This window comes from Trichechus manatus, unplaced genomic scaffold, assembly GCF_000243295.1.
Source record: "Trichechus manatus latirostris isolate Lorelei unplaced genomic scaffold, TriManLat1.0 scaffold00154, whole genome shotgun sequence".
NCBI lineage: Eukaryota > Metazoa > Chordata > Mammalia > Sirenia > Trichechidae > Trichechus > Trichechus manatus.
The window spans coordinates 6,268,569-6,287,712 of NW_004444090.1; the positions used below are offsets into that span (position 1 = coordinate 6,268,569).

At 36.5% G+C, this 19,144-nt stretch overlaps 1 protein-coding gene across 8 annotated transcripts in view; it reads left to right on the top strand.

Moving 5' to 3' along the window:
- PHIP (pleckstrin homology domain interacting protein) overlaps positions 1-19,144 on the top strand; it is a 146,893-nt gene that overhangs the window by 13,229 nt on the left and 114,520 nt on the right. For all 8 annotated transcript variants that reach the window (XR_002825583.1, XM_023740404.1, XM_023740405.1 and 5 more), the window contains one exon: positions 9,431-9,591. Coding sequence is in view for 7 of the 8 variants with exons in the window: in XM_023740404.1 (XP_023596172.1) it covers positions 9,508-9,591 (84 nt within the window). In the remaining variant the exon portion in view is untranslated. The remainder of the gene's footprint in view (positions 1-9,430; positions 9,592-19,144) is intronic.

A 19,144-nucleotide genomic window follows, 5' to 3' on the forward strand; every position in this document is an offset into this window, starting at 1 on the left:
GTTATAGTTGCAAGTATTATTTGTCCTGTTCCTATGTGACTGGTGCAGGGTGATAGAGAGACCAGATGATGCTGTAGAAATAAACCAATCTGTGTTGAATTATTTCCCAGATTATCTCTGGCTGTCAAATTACGAATATTTGGTTGTCAAATTAGGAATATCTGTATTAGTAACCCCAGCAGAATTACTGTGACAGGCCTTTGCATTGTCACTTTATAGTGAATTAAAACAGTTCCTCACAAATAAAGTTGAACCTAAGCTATCTTTGATGTGTTTCTCTTTTACTTTAGAAACTCAGTGGGAAGGATTTTATAAACAAAATTGATGGCCCATTGTAGTGTTTTGTGGCTTTTAAATGAAACCAGATGAAAATTATGTTTTTACAACATTTTCAATCCATTGTCAGATAGACAGTGGCCATTCTCTGTAGCATACTATATTTTAATATACTTAATCTTTAGTATTTTTTTATGTTTAAATAATATAAATTCCTTGCATCTTTATGCCTTAGCCTATTTTTATCAGTCTTTGAATTTAATCTATTTTGATGTTTAAGTTTTTTCTTAACTGCTTTTTGAGTTTTGTGAGATAGATTGAGCTATACTTTAAAAAATTTAGTTATTTTTGTGGAAATAAAAAAATGAAAAAAATTTAAAATGAATAAACGCTCAGTGGAAAAAATGTGGAAAACAGTACTGCTCAAAAGCCAATGAGTCTCATCACTTACCTGCTATTAATATTTTGGCTTGTTTCCTTTCAGTCTTTTTTCCTAACATCTGTTTCCATAGGCTGCATATCAGAGTTAAGAATGTGCACTTTGGCATCAGATTGCCTGAGTTCAAACCTGAGCTTTACCTCTGGCAAGTTACTTAACCATTCTATCCTTTAGTTTCCTTATTGGCAAAAATGGGGATAATAGTAATAACGACTTGGAAGGATGGGTGGGGATTAAATGAGAATATATGTAAAGTGCCTAGAACAGTGCCTGGCACACAGTAAAGCACTCAACAAATATTAGCCATTATTTTATAAACCTTTTACACATTGTAAGAGTGCTCTCTAGCCGCCCCCTTACTGTATATTGTATTGCATTTGACATTTACTTATATTATGAATTGCAGCAGATAATACTTTTTTTGTCATCTGATTCTTGAAGTCCTTGTAGTTAGAAAACTCTCTCTAGTTTTAAGCCCTGGTGGCTTCTCTTCTTTCATAGCCATTTTCTCAAGGTATTTGACTCCTGCCTTTAGCACAGCTTTTCTTTTAGAGAATTATAATTAGCTGTATTTTGTGACCCTGTAGTCATTTCTCCTTTTCATTAGAACACTTGTGGTTCTCTAAAACCAATAAAACTTTATGTAATTTTATGCCTTGTTAAGTACTTTATACCACACAATACATTTATCTGATAGAAATTCTGACATCATCAACACCATATATAGACCACTGTTTGTACTTGGAATGAACTGTGGTTTACAGAAATTGACCTCTTAGTGTCTGTTTATGGATATAACGTTATTTCATCGGGAAGACTACTCATTATTTACTGTATTTGGGGATAGCAGTTTAGAATTTGTTTTCACGTGCTCTTAAGTGTTTATCAATATTTTTGTAGTTTATTCAAGCTTAGTTTCATAGGTTTCCAAACTGTTATTTTACAGTTATAGGCTATTAATCTTACTTGTAGAAAACCTTTATTAATCCACATTGTGGAGATTAAACTTAGATACTGATTATCCAGAATTTACTGTCTTTTGTGCTTTAATTTGGGAACTGTTCATGTGATTATTAATTTTAAGTTACAATTACTTTTGCATTTTATTTTCAGAAACCTTGGGAGCTTTCCTTCCAAGTATTCTCTTTAACTAGAATCACAGTTAAGATATAATCAGTCAAAATATGGCACAAAAATGAATTTAATGAAAATTAGTAAAAATAACATTCTAGTAAAATACTCGGATGTTGTTTCTTACCTGAGTACTTGTTTTTCTGTATCAGAAAAGTGCCCAAGTTGTGCTGAGGTACCTTCTGAGTTACTTATTCTTTCTTCTCTTTACCTCCTCACCTAATTCTTCTGTTGCACTCATTCTTCAGGTTTTGAATCTGCACCCACCTGCTTCTGCTTGCATTCATTTTGCTCCCAGCAGGGATCTGCTTTCATGAGTTGGCAAAGGTTGCGGGCACTAGTTCTGAGGCCCTCTAGTTCTGATTTTTGACGAGTTGTAGCTTTCCAGCACCGTAATAGATATTTTATAGTATGTTATATTGTTTTAGCAGTTCCAACAACAGTAACAACAAAAACTAACTTCTGGATTTTTACTGATTTATAGTCATTTTAATTTTTCTCAAATGATCTTTTTAAAACCATGGTCAGTTTTGATCTTCGATAATTTATTGCGGTTTTAATATATGTCATTGTGCATTTTGCAGAGTACTTTGCAAAAGGAGGAAAAAGGTATAGACGTTTTGGAGAGAGGTGATGGTATTTCTGCTTTAGTTCTTTATTATTTGTGGAGATTTTATCAGGCGTTTTTCTAATGTCTCTTTAAAATGTTACTGAGATTATTGCAGATACTCTTTTGTGACAGCTACCCAATGTTTTTCTCATGAACTTGGTTCAATGGTATAGGTTTTTGTAGTGAGGGAAACAGGTAACTTTAATTGCTATGTTTGTTTTTCTTTTTCTAAAAATAACTGCATAAAAAATGGACCCAGCTATAGGAAGAACAAGCCGTGTTCTTGAATAGAAAGATGGCAGTTGTTTATAGGTGAATGAAGTTCAACTCATATTTCCAACAAATTGATTTTTTTAAAACCTTTCAGTGATTCTCAAATTAGATGAGATAATAAGACAATCAAGAATAAGACTTATTTTAAAATAGACTCATAATGAGGAGATGAATATTAAAACATCAGATTATAAAAATAAAGATATTTGGGTATTTAGGGGCTGTGGAGTTGATTTTGAATCAAAATGACCCCATGTGACATAGTAGAACTTCCCTATAGGGTTTTCTTGGCTGTAACCTTCACAAGAGCACATTGCCAGGTCTTTGTTTTGCGGAACTGCTGGGTGAATTCAAACCTCGACCTTTCAGTTGGCAGCCGAGCACTTAACTGTTGTACCATCAGGGCTCCTAAGACTTTGGTACTAGCATATAAATAGAGTCAGGCATGTCAGTGGCCTAGCACAGAAATATATATAATTTAATCAAAATTTGATAGAAAAGGAAAGGATTCATAAATGAAAAGTCTGGGCCAAATGACAGATTATTTGTTGGAGAAAACATCTTTAGAGATTCATTTTATAATGTGTACTGAAACTCCAGATATATTAAAAAGTTAAACAAGAAATTTAAACTACAAAAAAGTAAAGTGTAAGTGGATATTTACTATCCTGTTGGCTGAGTAGAAGAATTCTTCATATTGAAGCAGTAAAAGAAATCAGAAAGGAAAGCAAAAATATTGATTGAATTGACTAAAAATTCGAAAAATTGTAGCATGTCAAAGATAGCATAATAAAAAAGCCAAGTATATTGTGGAAAATGTTTCTAGTTATATAACTGGAGAAATAGAAGCTTAGAGAAAGTAACTTGCTTAAAGTCTTCACCAGTGTCAGGTTTGAACATAGGTCTGTCAAAGACTATTTCAGTCCCTGGCTGGTGCAAACTGTTAAAGTGATCAGCTGCTAACTGAAAGGTTGGGAATTCAAGTCCACCCCTAGGTGCCTCAGAAGACAGCCTGGCGATCTGCTTTCATTGAAAATTAGCCATTGAAAACTCTATGGAGCATGTTCTACTTTGACATACTGTGGGGTGCCATGAGTCAGAATCAACTCGATGGCAACTGGTTTTTTTTTCTTACTTTATTAAGGAATACAGCATAGATGTTAAAATGCTGTTTATAATGAAAACGTTTACAAAAAAGTAATTGCTCTAGGGATAGAATTATGGATTTTTCCTTTATTTTCTAAAATTAGTGTGCATTAGTATTGTGACTAGAAAAGTAAATCGATCTTTAAAAATAATTAGGTGTGATCTAAGAAAAAGTGACTTATAGCAGAATTTGATTCATCATCTTAGTACCTAGAGAAGTAATACACAAGAACTCACAGGCTAGATACTACCTATCTATATCTGTTTTTAAGAAATCAGTGGGCCTTCTATTTATCTTTAGTTTCTGTTTATCTTTAGTAATTAGTTCTGTAGACTTGTGCACATAGACCGTGTTTCGAAGACTCTTGTGAATGATTCACTACGAATGACACTTTTTCCTATTTTGCTCCCTTCCTTCAGACTTTAAAGGGGCTGATACTTCAAATCAATAATGCACAGTGATTTCTGGAATTTTGTTTTTCGTTTATTGGTCTGTTCTCAGAAAATTGAATAAATGTACACCCACTCCTCACTTAGCAACATGGTTAGATTCCAAAGGCCAGGTCATCATGTGAAAATCAGCATTATACGAAATTGGAGGATGACCACACCAGATCACAAAATGACGGGTGTCTGCATCATTACATAACTGCCAAACCACTGAGATTCATGGCCCAGCCAAGGTGACACATAATCTTAACCATCACAGCCAGCATTACTCTAGCCTTGCACGTTGGTATTTGTTACTGCCAGACATACATCATTAATACACAAAATAGTTGGATTGTAGTTTTTTTTTTTTTTACTATTTCGTAAATGCGATATGTCAGATAACGAAATAGTGGGTGAGGAGTTGGTGTATTTAGTTTTTCCTCCCTAAATTAAGTTAAATGAATCTACTTAGAGATACTTTGGATATATAATCTATCAGATAAAGAAGTCTCCCATTTTTGTTTTATTTCTAAACTTAAATTTTTTTTACTAATATATATTCATTAATTTAATAAATACGTATTTGATAGTCTACTAAGTACCATTCACTGTTGTCAGCTATTAGGCTAATCAAAGAACAAAACAGACAAAAAATTCTGCGTACATGCAGTTAGCTTATCATGTTCTAGTCAAGGGAGGCAGAAGATAAGCAATGAACGTAATAAATAGATATATCAGGTAATACATAATAGAAAAAGTATAGAGGTACATAAGAGGGATCAGGAGTTACGGGTGGGGGAAGAGGATGGGTTGCAGTTGTCAATGGGCTGATCAGATTAGGCCTCATTGAGAAAGGTGACAGACACATGAGAAAAGACTGGGAGGCGGTGAGGGAATTAGCCATATGAAAAGCATTCTAGGCAGATGGATGAGTCAATGAAAATAATTTAGAAACATGCCCAACCTGCTGGAGGAATGGAGATCAGAGTAGTTGGAGCAGAAGTAGCAGATGAGAGAACAAGATCATGCAGGTTCTTGGTAGGCTGACATATAAGGAATTTAGTGTTTATTCAGAATGAAATGAGGAGCACTGCAGAATTTTGACTAGACGAGTGATGTTAGAGGGTGACCAATTAGGACACTTTGCAATTCACTAGAGTCTTTCTAGAGGAGGCGACATTTGAGTTGGCCCTGGAAGATAAGAAAATTTGCCAAGTAAAGAAGACAGATTTGCTTTTTGGCAGGTTTAATTTAAGAGTATTTCCCATCACCATACTTAAAAAAGTAGATGTACTTTTAAACCAAAGTCATATATGCTACTTGATTTAAGGTTAAACTATCATAATACCATATAAAGAACTTATTCCTTTGTGAACTCTCACAGCTGTTTAACTATGCCCATTTTAAAAATTGATGTTCTAATTTAATAAAATTTAAGGAGTTCCCATAATCCAGGGGACATTTCCCTTTTACTCAAAAATCCAATTAGTCTGTTATCAGCTTCTTAGTGAATAATTGCCATTTGCCTTTCTGCCATAAAACTATAAATTAATTTGAACTATCTTGTGTATCTTATTATTAACCAGGAATCATTTATGTATTTTTTACTTAAAAGAGTTTACACTCAGTTGTGGGCAATAATAGTAAGACAGAACTTTTGTCCTTAAAGTACTTAAAATCTAGTAAGAGAGATAGACATTGTGCAGATGGTGTAATAAAAGAAAATGTGAGTTCATTGAATGGGAGTCCTAGAATTTCCATCTCTCTACGTTTGTAGAAATTTTTGAACTTTTCCATCTGGTCAAGCCTTCCTCATATTCAGCCTGCTCAGTTGAACTTCAACTACTGAACCATTCTTTTCCTTCTGTAACACCTTGTAGGTTTTAAGTTTGAACCACCAACTTATTACCTGGGCACTCTTCATTTTGTTCTCTCTCTATGTCATATCTTTTAGTGCTGTTGAATAAGTCCGTATATTGGTTGAGAGCAAGGACTTTGCGTATCTCCCTTAGGACATATATATATATTCAATAGTTAATTGGTAGCTAAGCATTATAAAGGCTATTACAGAATATAGTTTTAACTATAAACATATAAGGAGCAATGGTTAAGTGCTAAAGGTTGGCAGATTGAACCCATCCTTCTCCTTGAGAGAAAGACCTGGCGATCTGTTCCCATAAAGATTATAGCCTAGAAAACCCTGTGGGCTCACATAGGGTCACTATGAGTCAAAATCGACTCCATAGCACCTAACAACAACAACATAAACATTTCACTTAATAGTATAGTTATATTTCTGAAAAGTTTTATTTGAAAAATTGACTGGAAGGTAACTTTTTGAAAGGGACATTCTTTTTTTCGATTGACTCCTAAGATGAAAATAAAGATTTAAACCCAGTTTAATTCAAAGATTCAGCAACGATTATGTTTAGGAGAATGTTAACATTTTCTTTTGTTAAGGAAGTGTTTTTTTACTTGGAAAACATTAAATATCTTATGCTTAGCAAGTATGTAATAGCAGCTCAGATAATACATAAATATTTTTCACATCCTGGAATACAGTTCTGATTTATAAATGGTGTTCATAACAAATCCTTAAAAAATTCTGATATATATGTGTTTGTGCGTGTGCACTTCATCATCATTGAGAAATAACAGTTTTGATGTTGTAGTTGTTGTTAGGTTCTGTCGAGTTGCTTCCAACTCATAGCAGCCCCATGTACAGCAGAACGAAACACTGCCTGGTCCTGCACCATCACCACAATCATAGTTACGCTTGAGCCCATTGTTGCAGCCATCATGTGACTCCATCTCATTGAGTATCTTCCTCTTTTTCACTGACCCTGTACTTTAGCCAAGCATGATGTCCTTCTCCAGGAACTGGTCCCTCTTGATAATATGCCCAAAGTATGTGCAATGAAGTCTCTCCATCCTTGCTTCTAATGAGCATTCTGTCTATGATAATATCCAGCAATTAATAGGTTTTCGTACCTGAACAATGTTAAATATTTTTATAAAATTTGATATTTTGAGAATTTTATAAATTTTGGATAGAGGGAATTAAAGTGTGTTTTTGGACATGATAACACTATCAGTGTTTTTGTAATGTGTCAGTCTTTATTTTCTACAGGACAAGTGAATCTGAGATGTCAGTGATCCTTTGCATTTGGATAAAATGATTTGAGCACCTATTTGGCAGGACCATTGATGTCTGTGGCTTTGTGTGATTTCATGCTCTAAATCAGTTTGGAGGCAGAGCATTGGAGGATGTCTTTTACAAGGCCATTTTTGTGCATAAAGGAAAATTATGTCAGGAGCTAAGCTATGATGGAAACTTACTGAGTCACTGTTAAATTATTGTCTAACTACCTTATACGTAAATATGCTAATCCACACTGTCAGCTGCCTTAGACATTCCTTGTTGTTGAAATAGATTGTTGCATAGAATTTATATGCTAACAGCAAGAGAAATACTCTTATCAGAATATAAAATGATAGCTGTTATAGAACATATAAGCATAATGTAATTGTTTTTTCATATTGCTGTAGAATTTGCAAAGCATTCTTTTTCATATCGCCTCACCATCCCTGAAGATTTTTTTTTGGGGGGGGGGGCGGGTATGTGAATAACAGACTAATAAATACTGAGACTTTTTATAGAACATCTGAGATACTTATATTTCATCAATTTTAGGACATGTTAGCCAGGCTCTAAATTTGGGTTAAATAGTATTCTGTATATAAACTTGATTTTCTTGGGACTAAATTCACGTGAGAGGCTGTAGTGCTGTCTATCCAGTGTACATGGCTGGAAGAGGCAGGAAAAAAGCCTTATATAAAAAGACTATAAGGTGAATAATGTGCCTGCAAATCAGTCAGTATGTATTTATTGAGCACTTTCTTTGTCCATAAATAATCAATATAGAAAATAAATACAATGCTACAGTAATAATTTAAATGAGAACATTTTGGCCTGGAGTCAGCAGATTAGGCTTTGGGGCAGAAGATAAACTGGTCAGATCTTGAAAGATAGAATGAATGTGTTGAAAACAGAGCTGATAGGTTCTAGAGAAGAAATCATTATGCAGGTTTTTGGCAGAGATTCCCAGTTTAATTATGCTTTTTAGTAATGCAGGTGAATTATTCCTCTGTCTTCATTCATTGTGAAAATTTTTAAAAAATATTCTGTGTGTCAGATATAGAGTGTTCAAGAATTGTTGGTTGATAAAAAAGTAAAAATCACTGGATTCCATTTTTAACTGCTATTGTAAGAAAAACTATTTCATATAGATGGCTTTTTGAGAAATAACATCATATAAAATGCTCTTGGTTTTTTAGGAGTACTAGCCATAAAGATTCTGACTCATAGTGACCCCATGTAACAGAGTAGAACTTGCCCCATAGGATTTTCTTGGCTGTGATCTTTATGAACGCCGATGGACAGGTCTTTCTCCCCTGGCAGTGCAACAGTTGGAGACCTGGTGGTGCAGTGGTTAAGAGCTCTACTGCCAACCAGAAGGTCAGCAGTTCGAATCCACCAGCTGCTCCTTGGAAACCCTGTGGGGTCGCTATGAGTCAGAACTGACTTGATGGCAACAACGTTTTACAGGTGCAAAGGTTAAGCACTCGACTACCAACCGAAAGATTGGTGGTTTGAGCCCACTCAGTGGTTCTGCGAGGGAAAGACCTGGCCATCTGCTCCCATAAAGATTCCAGCCTAGAAAACCCTATGAGACAGTTCTCCTCTGTCACATGGGATTGCTATGAGTCGAAAATCGACTCCACAGTACCTGCTAACAACAACAGCCATAAAGAAGTCTGGGTTTTAATCCTAGCTCCATGCTTTACTTTTACTTTCTGACCTTAGGTCATTTAACTACACACACTTATTTGTAAAATGAAGATAATAGTGCCTGACTTAACCTGTTTCAGGTGAAATAATGTGTTTGAAACTGCTCCTTACACATTGAAGTATTACACACGTTATTGTTGAATACTTTAAAAACTTTTAACTATGAGCCATATACATTAGAAAATATCGTTTTCTTTGCCAGTATATGAGAAATTTAAAAGATGATTAAATTAATTTTCAATTCTGTTTATTTACCCCCCTTTTTTGGTAGTGGATACTTTGTTTTCAAGGAAGCTGAATGGGAAATACAGACTTGAGCGACTTGTTCCAACTGCAGTATATCAGCACATGAAAATGCATAAACGAATTCTTGGACATTTGTCATCTGTTTACTGTGTAACTTTTGATAGAACTGGCAGACGGATATTTACCGTAAGTAATTGTTATAAGTATTACCTTTATGCATATATGGAATTGAACAAATATTGCTTATGGTTGAACTTGAAATAAAACTTTTTTTTTCAGGTAGTTTAACTTATTATAATGGAAGATTTTACTTAAATTTGGACTTTATCCAAGTTTGGAAAGTTGCTAAAGACATGTTGTAGCACGGTCACAGTTATATCCTGGTCCTACACCATGGAGAAGTTTAATTCCCAGAATTATATCAAATGCGCAGCTTTGTGTTTTATAAAATGTCTTACAATAATTTTAATTCTAAAACCAAGGGTATTTCAGAAGTTTCTTAAATTACAGCATATTATTAAACGTACCTTTTTATATATTATCTGTACAAAACCACTTGCTAGTTATCCTGTAAAATGATAGAAGAATTCTTAGCATTTCTACCATTCTTTATTACCTTTTATCCCTGACACCTCATTTTTTAAAAGACCTGATGTTGTGTTGAAAGGAGCAATTTGCGTTTACTTATTTGTTGTTGGGTTTTTTTTTTTTTTTACTGTTGAGTGGTGAAAAGCAGAATTTATTCAGCTTTATTTTAAGTGAAAAAGTTACTTTTGAAAATAATTCAGTTTATTTTCAGATGCCCTAAGTATTACATCCACTACACTATCATTACTACACTAAAAACACTACTACACTAACGGTATTATGGTTGTATTTGTTACTGACTTATGGGCTGAAGGTATGCATTTATTCACGAACCCAAAAAAATGAAATCCACTGCCATCGAGTTGATTCCACCTCATAGCTACCCTATAAAACAGAGTGGAACTACCCCAGAGGGTTTCCAAGGCTGTAATCTTTCCAGGAGCAAACAGCCACATCTTTCTCCTGCAGAACGGTTGGTGTTTCATACCACCAACTTTTCAGTTAGCTACTGAGCGCTTTAACCACTGTGCCACCAGGCTTCTTATTTATTCACAAGGTCCTTAATTTCCTTTGAAATAAGAAAACAGGAAATGGAAGTTAAAATGGAAATTCCCATCTCTGTCTTGGGGATTTTACACAGTCATGACAATTACAGATTCCACTTTTTAATGAATATGCTTGTAAACTTAGAACTATTTATGCCTACTACTTATCCTCATCTACCCATACATCTAATCATCTGTAAAACAGCAGGATATGGGAAAGAACGTTTTCATGCATCTCTTTTCCCCTGGTTCTGATCTACCTCAGGCATTTGCAGATTATTTTCTATATCTGTTTTCTCCTCTCCCTTTTCACCTTTTCTTTTATCTTTGATGTTCTCTGTGAAACAAAGTAAAAGTGAAATTTTCTAAACTTCTGAGAGATTATTTTCAGAATGAGAACAGGCAGCTCTGTATTTGCTGAAGTGCTTGATATACCTACAGTAGTTATTTGTTCTTGAATACTAATTAAAAATTGCATTTAGCCATTTCAGTTTTATTATACTAATATTTATATTCAGCTCTCAAAACCTAAAGTAAACTTGACATTTCTAATGTTTGAAAGAATTCTTTCAAAGGCAGTCAGACATAGAAATAATGAGGAAGAAGCTATACATTGTATTTGTACTTCATTTTGTTGATTATAAGATGATGTCGTTACACTGAGATTAAAAAATATATATAACTTCTTAATTTTTTAGGTTAGTAAAGTACCTTGTAAGAGTTCTTTCTTTAAAAATGATAGGGGTGGTAAGCATTTATGAAGTACTGTGTGTGTTTTGATGTGAATTAGATATATAATCTGGTAGTTTTTGAGGAAAAATGCAGTGAAATAATGTGTTTTTTGGTATCTCATTCGTCTAGTAAAATGGTAGGTACAGGGTTGAAATAGTCTCTAAGCCAGGGATAATTGAAATCTAGCCTGACACCTGTTTCTGTAAATAAAGTTTCATTGAAACAGCCATGCTCATTCATTTACATACTGTCCGTGATTGTCTTTGCACAGAAATGCAGATTTTAGTAGTTGTGATAGAGACAGTATGGCCTGCAAAGCCTAAATATTTAGTCTCTGGCTCTGTACAGAGAAGTTTGCTAACCACTGTTGACATTTAATTCCTACTTTTCAGGGCATTTGTTTTGGGGAGTAGGAATGGTACGTGAAGGGGAAGCCGTTTTCTGATTATTTCCTTTAGGTGAAGGCATATAAATAAAGGGAAGAAGAGTAGCATTGTACTATTTTATTTGGTCTTACCAAGGATCTAAAAATTTTTGTGCCAAATTCATAGTTTCATTTGTAGTTTTACTGGTGATTTTCAGTTACAGATTCCAAAATGTTACCTTGTGATCAAATATGAGAGCACTGTTTTTTTTTAATCTCTTTGTTTTTCTGATTGTCATTTCAAGTGACAGCAAGGTGTTAACTGTTATATTCATAAAGTGTGGTGGCTGTTGGGTGTTCCCCCATTCCATTGAGAACACACTAGTCACTCACCAGTGCTTTGAAAATCTGTAGATTAAGACTTCAGGATAGTAGATCATGATTGACCGATGATTCCTATGAGAGAGTACAGTGTTATTTATTGGAAAGACAGTTGGGTGGTGGACCAACCAATATTTCCTTTTTATGTATTTTATATTTTAAAACCCATTTGTTTGTCCTACTTTATGAAGCATTATGTGTGGTTTGTTTTGAATTAGATATGTAATCTCCTGGAAGTTTTTGAGGAAAAATTGCAGTGAAATAATGTGCTTGTTGATATCTAATGAGTTTAGTAGAATGGTAGGTACAGGGTTAAAAGAGGCTCTGAACCAGGAATTAGTCAGATTCAGCCTGGATTATTTATTTATTAATACATAAATTTATTTCTAAGGTTCTTGTGTAGATAAATTTGAAAGCTTTTTTCAAGGGTCTAATTCTCCTTAGTTCTTTCTGAAGAGATGCAGCTAGAGGCAGTAAGTTTAGCACTGTGGTTAAGTTTAGGCTTTGGCAGTAGGGGACTTTTAGTTTAACTCACAGCTTTTATCACTTCCTAGTAGTGCAGCTTGGGCAGATTACCTCACCCCCTTTAAGCTCAATTTTTCTCATCTTTCACAAAAAGAACATGAGGACTGGATGATAGTAGTACCAGTTCCACAGGATTTTTATGAGATTACATGAACTAATACATGTAATTAGTAATGCAGTAAGCAGTCATTAAGTATTATCAATTTTAAATTTTTTAAATAAAACGTTATTTATAAATGCTATACAAGATTTACAGGAAGCCCTGGTGGCTCAGTGGTTAAGTGTTTGAACCCACCAGCTGCTCCATGGGAGAAAGAGGTGACAGTCTGCTTCTGTAAAGATCGCAGCCTTGAAAACCCTATGGGGCAGTTCTCTGTCCTGTAGGATCTCTGTGAGTTGGAATTGACTCGACAGCAATTGGTTTGGTTTGGTTTTATACAAGATTTAAACTGAAGTAATTGTAGTTGATAAGTGAAATTCTGTATTAGGAAGATTTATGATTATTTTGTGCCCAGGCCTTCACTATTTTGTACTAGAATATTTTAACAATGGATATTTTCCCAGTAGAATATTGAAAAGAACTGGGGGGAGATAGCATAATTACCAAGTCAAATTTTGCTCCCTAATTCTTCTAGCCTTTTAATTTTGTTCAAGAATCCTTGCTTCAAATAATATTTCCCAGAGAAAACCAGGGTTAATGAATTCTCTCGGGTAAGCCATTTGCTTATAATATAAAAGTACACTGAAGATTATATAAAAAACAGGGTTTTACCCTTTGTTAGGAACAAAAAATGTATCTTTTTTCATTTCAAATTAATGCAAAGGAATTAAAATTTTTCCATAAATATAGTTTAAGTTATAATAAAAACTGAGTTTATGCATCCTTTAAGGAACTTGAGTCTTCTATATGCCAGGCACTGTTCTAAGCACTTAGAATATAGAAATGAGAGAGGTAATATCTGTCCTTGGACAGTTCATTGATGGTAAAGTAAAGGAAATGTTGATACAATGTGATAAGAACCTTGAGATATTTGAGGTATTATAGGAAAGAAGTACCTAATCCCTAGGAGATGGTAAGGGAAATTTACTGGAGAAGTAACACCTCAGCTGAGTTAAGCCTGGTGTTGCAGATTTAGGGAAAGGCATTACAGACTTTGAGGGAACATATCATGTTTAAGCAATTGTATATTGTTCGATACGACAGAATAAATATGAGTCATGATTAAGCTGGTGCTAGATGTTTTGGGGTCAAAATCATCAGGATTCTTTTACGACATGTTAAGGGGTCGGTTTTTTCCTGAAGGCAACAGAGAGCTAATGATGGATTTAGACATCAGAATGAATAGAATTTTCTTTTTAGTGATCCTGTCTTAGGCCAGGTTCTCTAGAGGTGTGAAACCAGTGAAGTGTGTATGTCTGTCTGTCTACATACACGTATATACACACGCACACCGTATTTTTATGCAAATAACATGCCTTCTACATTTGTTTGCCAACCATGCCCTACCCCTGCGCAGTATTTTCATAAGCGCTGCTATGATAATTTCTTTTACACGTTGCTGTAAAAAAAAACTTAGCATGGCACACTTAGAAAAATATCTCATGGGGGGAGGGCACAGTTGGCAAACAAATGTAGAAGGCACATGTTATATTTGTGTAAAAATACAGTAAATGTATGTAGAGATTTATTTCAGGGAAATGGCTCATGCAGTTGTGGAGGCTGGAAAGTCCCAAATTCGTGGGTCAGGCGTCAGGCTGGAGGCTTCTCTTGACTCATATAGTTGCAGGGGCTGAAAAACCCAAAATCGGCAGGCCATTGGCTCACGGGGCTGCGGGAGCTGGCGAACCCAAAATCTGCAGGTCAGACGGCAGACTGCTGGCTCAAATCCCAAGAACCAGAGATCAAAGGATGACGGATTGGGTGCAGAATCAAGAGAAGGCAAGCTTTGCCAAAACATCTGTATATATTGCATGCAGGCTAAACCGAAACTCCACTTTCAACTAATTGGCTGCTCACATCAGATTACAGAATGGAGGAGGATTACATAATATCAATGAAACCACTGAGAATCATGGCCTACCCAAGTTAACACTTAACCTTAACCATCACAGTCCGCCCCTTGTGAACTTGGCACCTGTAAACATCTTAAACCATACATAATCTCTAAATAAAAACAAAGAAAACCAAACCTGTTGCTGTCGAGTTGATTTTGACTCACAGCGACCCTATAGGACAGAGTAGAACTGCCCCATAGTGTTTCCAAGGAGCAGCTGGTGGATTTGAACTGCTGACCTTTTGGACAGCAGCCGAGCTTTTAACCACTGCTCCACCAATAATTATAAAGTCATACTTGTGCCCAGCAGGATACAACTAGCATGCGTACAGCCAAAAACATACTTGCCCCATTTAGATCTTATATTTTGTAATAAGTAGTGGAATAAGGGAGGGGAAAAAAACAAAGATGTGTGTTCTCTCTGTCTGTCTGTCTCTCTCTCTCTCTGTCTCTCTGTCTGTCTGTCTCTCTCTCTGTTTCTCTTTCTCTGTCTCTCTCTCTCTCACCAAACAACACATTGCTGTTGCCAGTTCCAACTCAAAAAGACTGTAGGATGGAGTAGAACTGCCCCCTAGGGTTCCAAAGAGCAGCTGGTGGATTTGAACTTCCAGCCTTTTGGTTAGCAGCCATAGCTCTTAACCACTGTGCCACCAGGGCTCCATATATATGTGTGTATATAATATGTACGTGTATGTGCGTGTGTGTGTATATAGGTATGCACACATGCATGTATAACAAAACAAGGAAGAGATACTAAAAACAGTTACAGTCCTCATTTCTGCAACTGGTCACATGGTCGTAGCTGGTATTTAGAACTGCCTTCTTCTACTGCCCATTCCGTATTCCCTTAGCCCTCAGCAAGCACCTCATCTGGTCGTGGTTCTTGGTTTGGTGGAGTGACCCAAACCTTCATTCCTGAACGGTTTGGGCCATTAGTAACGTCAGAATTGGGTTGCTGTAGTTTTCCATTGATTTTAGTCACAGGGCATGGTAGTACTAAGAGATGTCCTCAAGGATCTCCTGTATCACAGACATACTCTTCTTTACCTCCATTATGTAATATCAGTCTGATTTCCCCTGGGTAATCAGAATCAATCACACCAGCCAATATGGTAACTCCCATCTTTTCCTGTTGTTCCAGAGGCATGAGGACCCCAAAGTAGCCAGGTGGCCTTCGTAACTTCAATTCAGTGGAATCAGTGGTGTGTCTCCTGGTGGGAGCATGCCTCCCTTTGAAACTAAGACTTTTAGACCCCCAGAGCATAGGGTCGCTGGGACAGGAAGCAAAAATTTTGCAACTGGGTCACTAGAGGTAATAGTGAGTGGTGCTACTCTCATTTCCACCCTTGATTCCTAGACCTATGAATTCTGGCTGTGGGAGAAACAGCACCATATATTGGATGCTGTTCTCCTGGAGAACATTGCCCCAACCCTGCAAGGTATTGCTACCTGGCTGGCACCATAATTGTGTCTTTAGAAGGCCCTTCCATTGTTCTGTCAAGACATCTGCCTCAGGCTGATGGGTAATGTGGTGAGAACAGTGAATTCCATGAGCATGAACCCATTGCCACACTTCATTTGCTGGGAAGTGAGTCCCTTGAATCAAGGCGATGCTGTGTGGAATACCCTGACGGTGAATAAGGCATTCTGTAAGTCCATGGATGGTAGTTTTGGTAGAAGCATTGCGTGCAGCGAAGGCAAGTCCGTATCCAGAGTGTCTGTCCCAGTAAAAACAAAGGGAATATGGATTGAAACTAAGTCTCTATACAGCAGAATTGGTGGAAAGGTTCTTTCAGCGATCCATTAAAGAAATCATCAGGGCTGAACAGAGTTAACAGTGGAAGTAGGAGTGGAATTAACAGATTTAAAATAGACTCTAGGATTTGAACACTTAATTTGAATGTAGGGAATGAGAGGAAAGTATGGCATGATGTATTTCTAACTTGTGTGATTGGTTAGAAAGTCCTGTCATAATTCTGTTTAGGGAATTTAAGTGGCGGGGGGGGGGGTTAGGTGGGCCATGTAGAATTGGGGGAACTATGGGATAGCCAAAAAGAAATGTTAATTGGCAGTTGTAGCTCAGGAGAGAGATCTAGGCTAAAAGATTTAGCTTGATGATCATTCAGTATGGAAATGGATTCTGTTACCTCATTGTATGTAACAAGACTGAAACTTTTAAAACAGATAGTAGAAGAGGAGGTAGTAATTGAGACTGAGAAAGAGCTGCCTTAAATGTCAGAAAAACCAGAATGAAGTATTGTCTTAGTTATGTAGTGCTACTATAACAGAAATACGACAAGTGGATGGCTTTAACATAGAGAAATTTATTCTCTCACAGTCTAGGAGGATAGAAGTCCAAATTTAGGGTGCCAGCTCCAGAGGAAGGCTTTCTGTCTCTGTTGGCTCCGGGGGAAGGTCCTTGTCATCAGTCTTCCTTCCCCAGTCAAGGAGCTTCTCAGTACCGGGTCCAAATGATGTGCTATTCTCCTGGCTCTTGTTTCATGGTGGTATGAGGTTCCCCTGTCACTCTGCTCACTTCTGTCTTTTATATCTCAAAAGAGGTTGGTTTAAGACACAATCAAATCTTGTAGATCCAGTCTCATCAGCATAACTGCTGCTGATCCCATCTTGTCAACATCATACAGGTAGGATTTACAACACATAGGAAAGTCACATCAGATGACAAAATGGTAGACAGTCACACAGTAGTAGGAATCAAGGATAGCCAAGTTGACAGATATTTCGGGGGGACATAATTGAATCCATGACAGTTGTCTTAGAAGCCAACAGAAGAATATTTCATGAAAGATGAAAAAGTAGAATTTAGGACTGACAAGTGCCTTTTGGATTTGGCAAGATCATTAGTGAGCTTGACAGAAAATGTTTTATTTTAGTAATGTGGATAGAAATGAGATTGCAGTGCACTAAGGAAAGAATGGGAATTGAAAAACTGTAGATACTTAATGACAGTATTAGACCGTTTTACTGGATTGTTCCATGAAACTATGACTGTAAGCCATCAAACCAAGAAAACTATGAATCTGTAGTATCTTTTTTTTTTGTTTGTACTTCAGATGAAGGTTTACAGAACAAATAGTTTCTCATTAAACAGTTAGTACACATATTGTTTTATGACATTGGTTAACAATCCTGCGACATGTCAACACTGTCCCTTCTCGACCTTGAGGACGTTTTTTTTTTGGTGAAAATATACATAGCCAAAGTTACACCATTTTGAAAGTTTCTACATGAACAGTTCAGTGATATCGATTACATTCTCCCAGTTGTGCTGTTATTCTCACTGTGTTTTCCCAAATTATTCCATCACCATTATCTTCAAATCACTGTCCCCTAGGCTTCCCATCAAAACTTTTGGGTTGCTGTTGTCAGTTTGATCTCACATAGATGATAATTTTTTTTTTTTTTCTACCTTAGATGAAGGTTTGCAGAACAAATAGTTTCTCATTGAACAGTTAGTACATATATTGCCCTATGACAATGGTTAACAACCCCATGACATGTCAACACTGTCCATTCTCAACCTTGGGTTCTGTATCACCAGCTTTCCTGTCCCCTCCTGCCTTCTAGTCCTTGTCCCTGGACTGCTGTGCCTCATTAGTCCTATTTTGTTTTATGAGGCTGTTGAATCCCCAGCTGAATGGTGAACTTCGGGAGGGGCTTCACCACTGAGCTAAAAGGGTGTCCAGGGGCCGTACTCTTGGGGTTTCTCCAGTCTGTCAGGCCAGTAAGTCTGGTCTTTTTGTGAGAGTTAGAATTCTGTTCTACATCCTTTTCCAGCTCTTTCCAGGATCCTCTATTGTGATCCTCTATTGTGTAGTCAGTGGTGGTAGCTGGGCATCATCTAGCTGTACTGGACTCAGGCTGGTGGAGGCCATGGTAGCTGTGATCCATTAGTCCTTTGGACTAATCTTTTCCTTGTATCTTGTTCTCTTCATTCTCCCTTGCTCCCGAAGGGGTGACACCAGTGGAGTATCTTAGATGGTTGCTCACAGGCTTTTAAGACCCCAGATGCTACTCACCAAGGTAGAATGTAGAAGATTGTCTTTATAAACTGTGTTATGCCAGTCAAGCTAGATGTTCCCCGAGACCATGGTCTCCACAGCCCAGCAATTCAGTCCCTCAGTGAGTTTGGAAGTGTCTGTGGAGCTTCCGTGACCTTTCCTTGTATTTAAGTTGTGCTGGCTTCCCCAGTAATATGTACTGTCTTACCCTTCACCAAAGTTACCACTTACCTATTTAGTTCCATCCCACTCCTCCCATCCTTCGTAACCAACAAAGATTGTTTCTTTTTGTGTGTAAACTTTTACATGAGTTATACAGTAGAAGTCTCATACAATATTTGTCCTTTTGTGATTGACTTATTTCACTCAGCATAATGTCCTCCAGTTTTGTTCCTTTTAGTCTACTGTGTGCTGAGTTCCTTTTGGTTGTGGATTTTTTTTCATTTCTTTTGTTTTTGTAGGTTTTGTTTTTACTGAGACTTTGTTTTTCTTCTTTATTTTGATGAGTAGGTTTGTTAACTTTCTTTG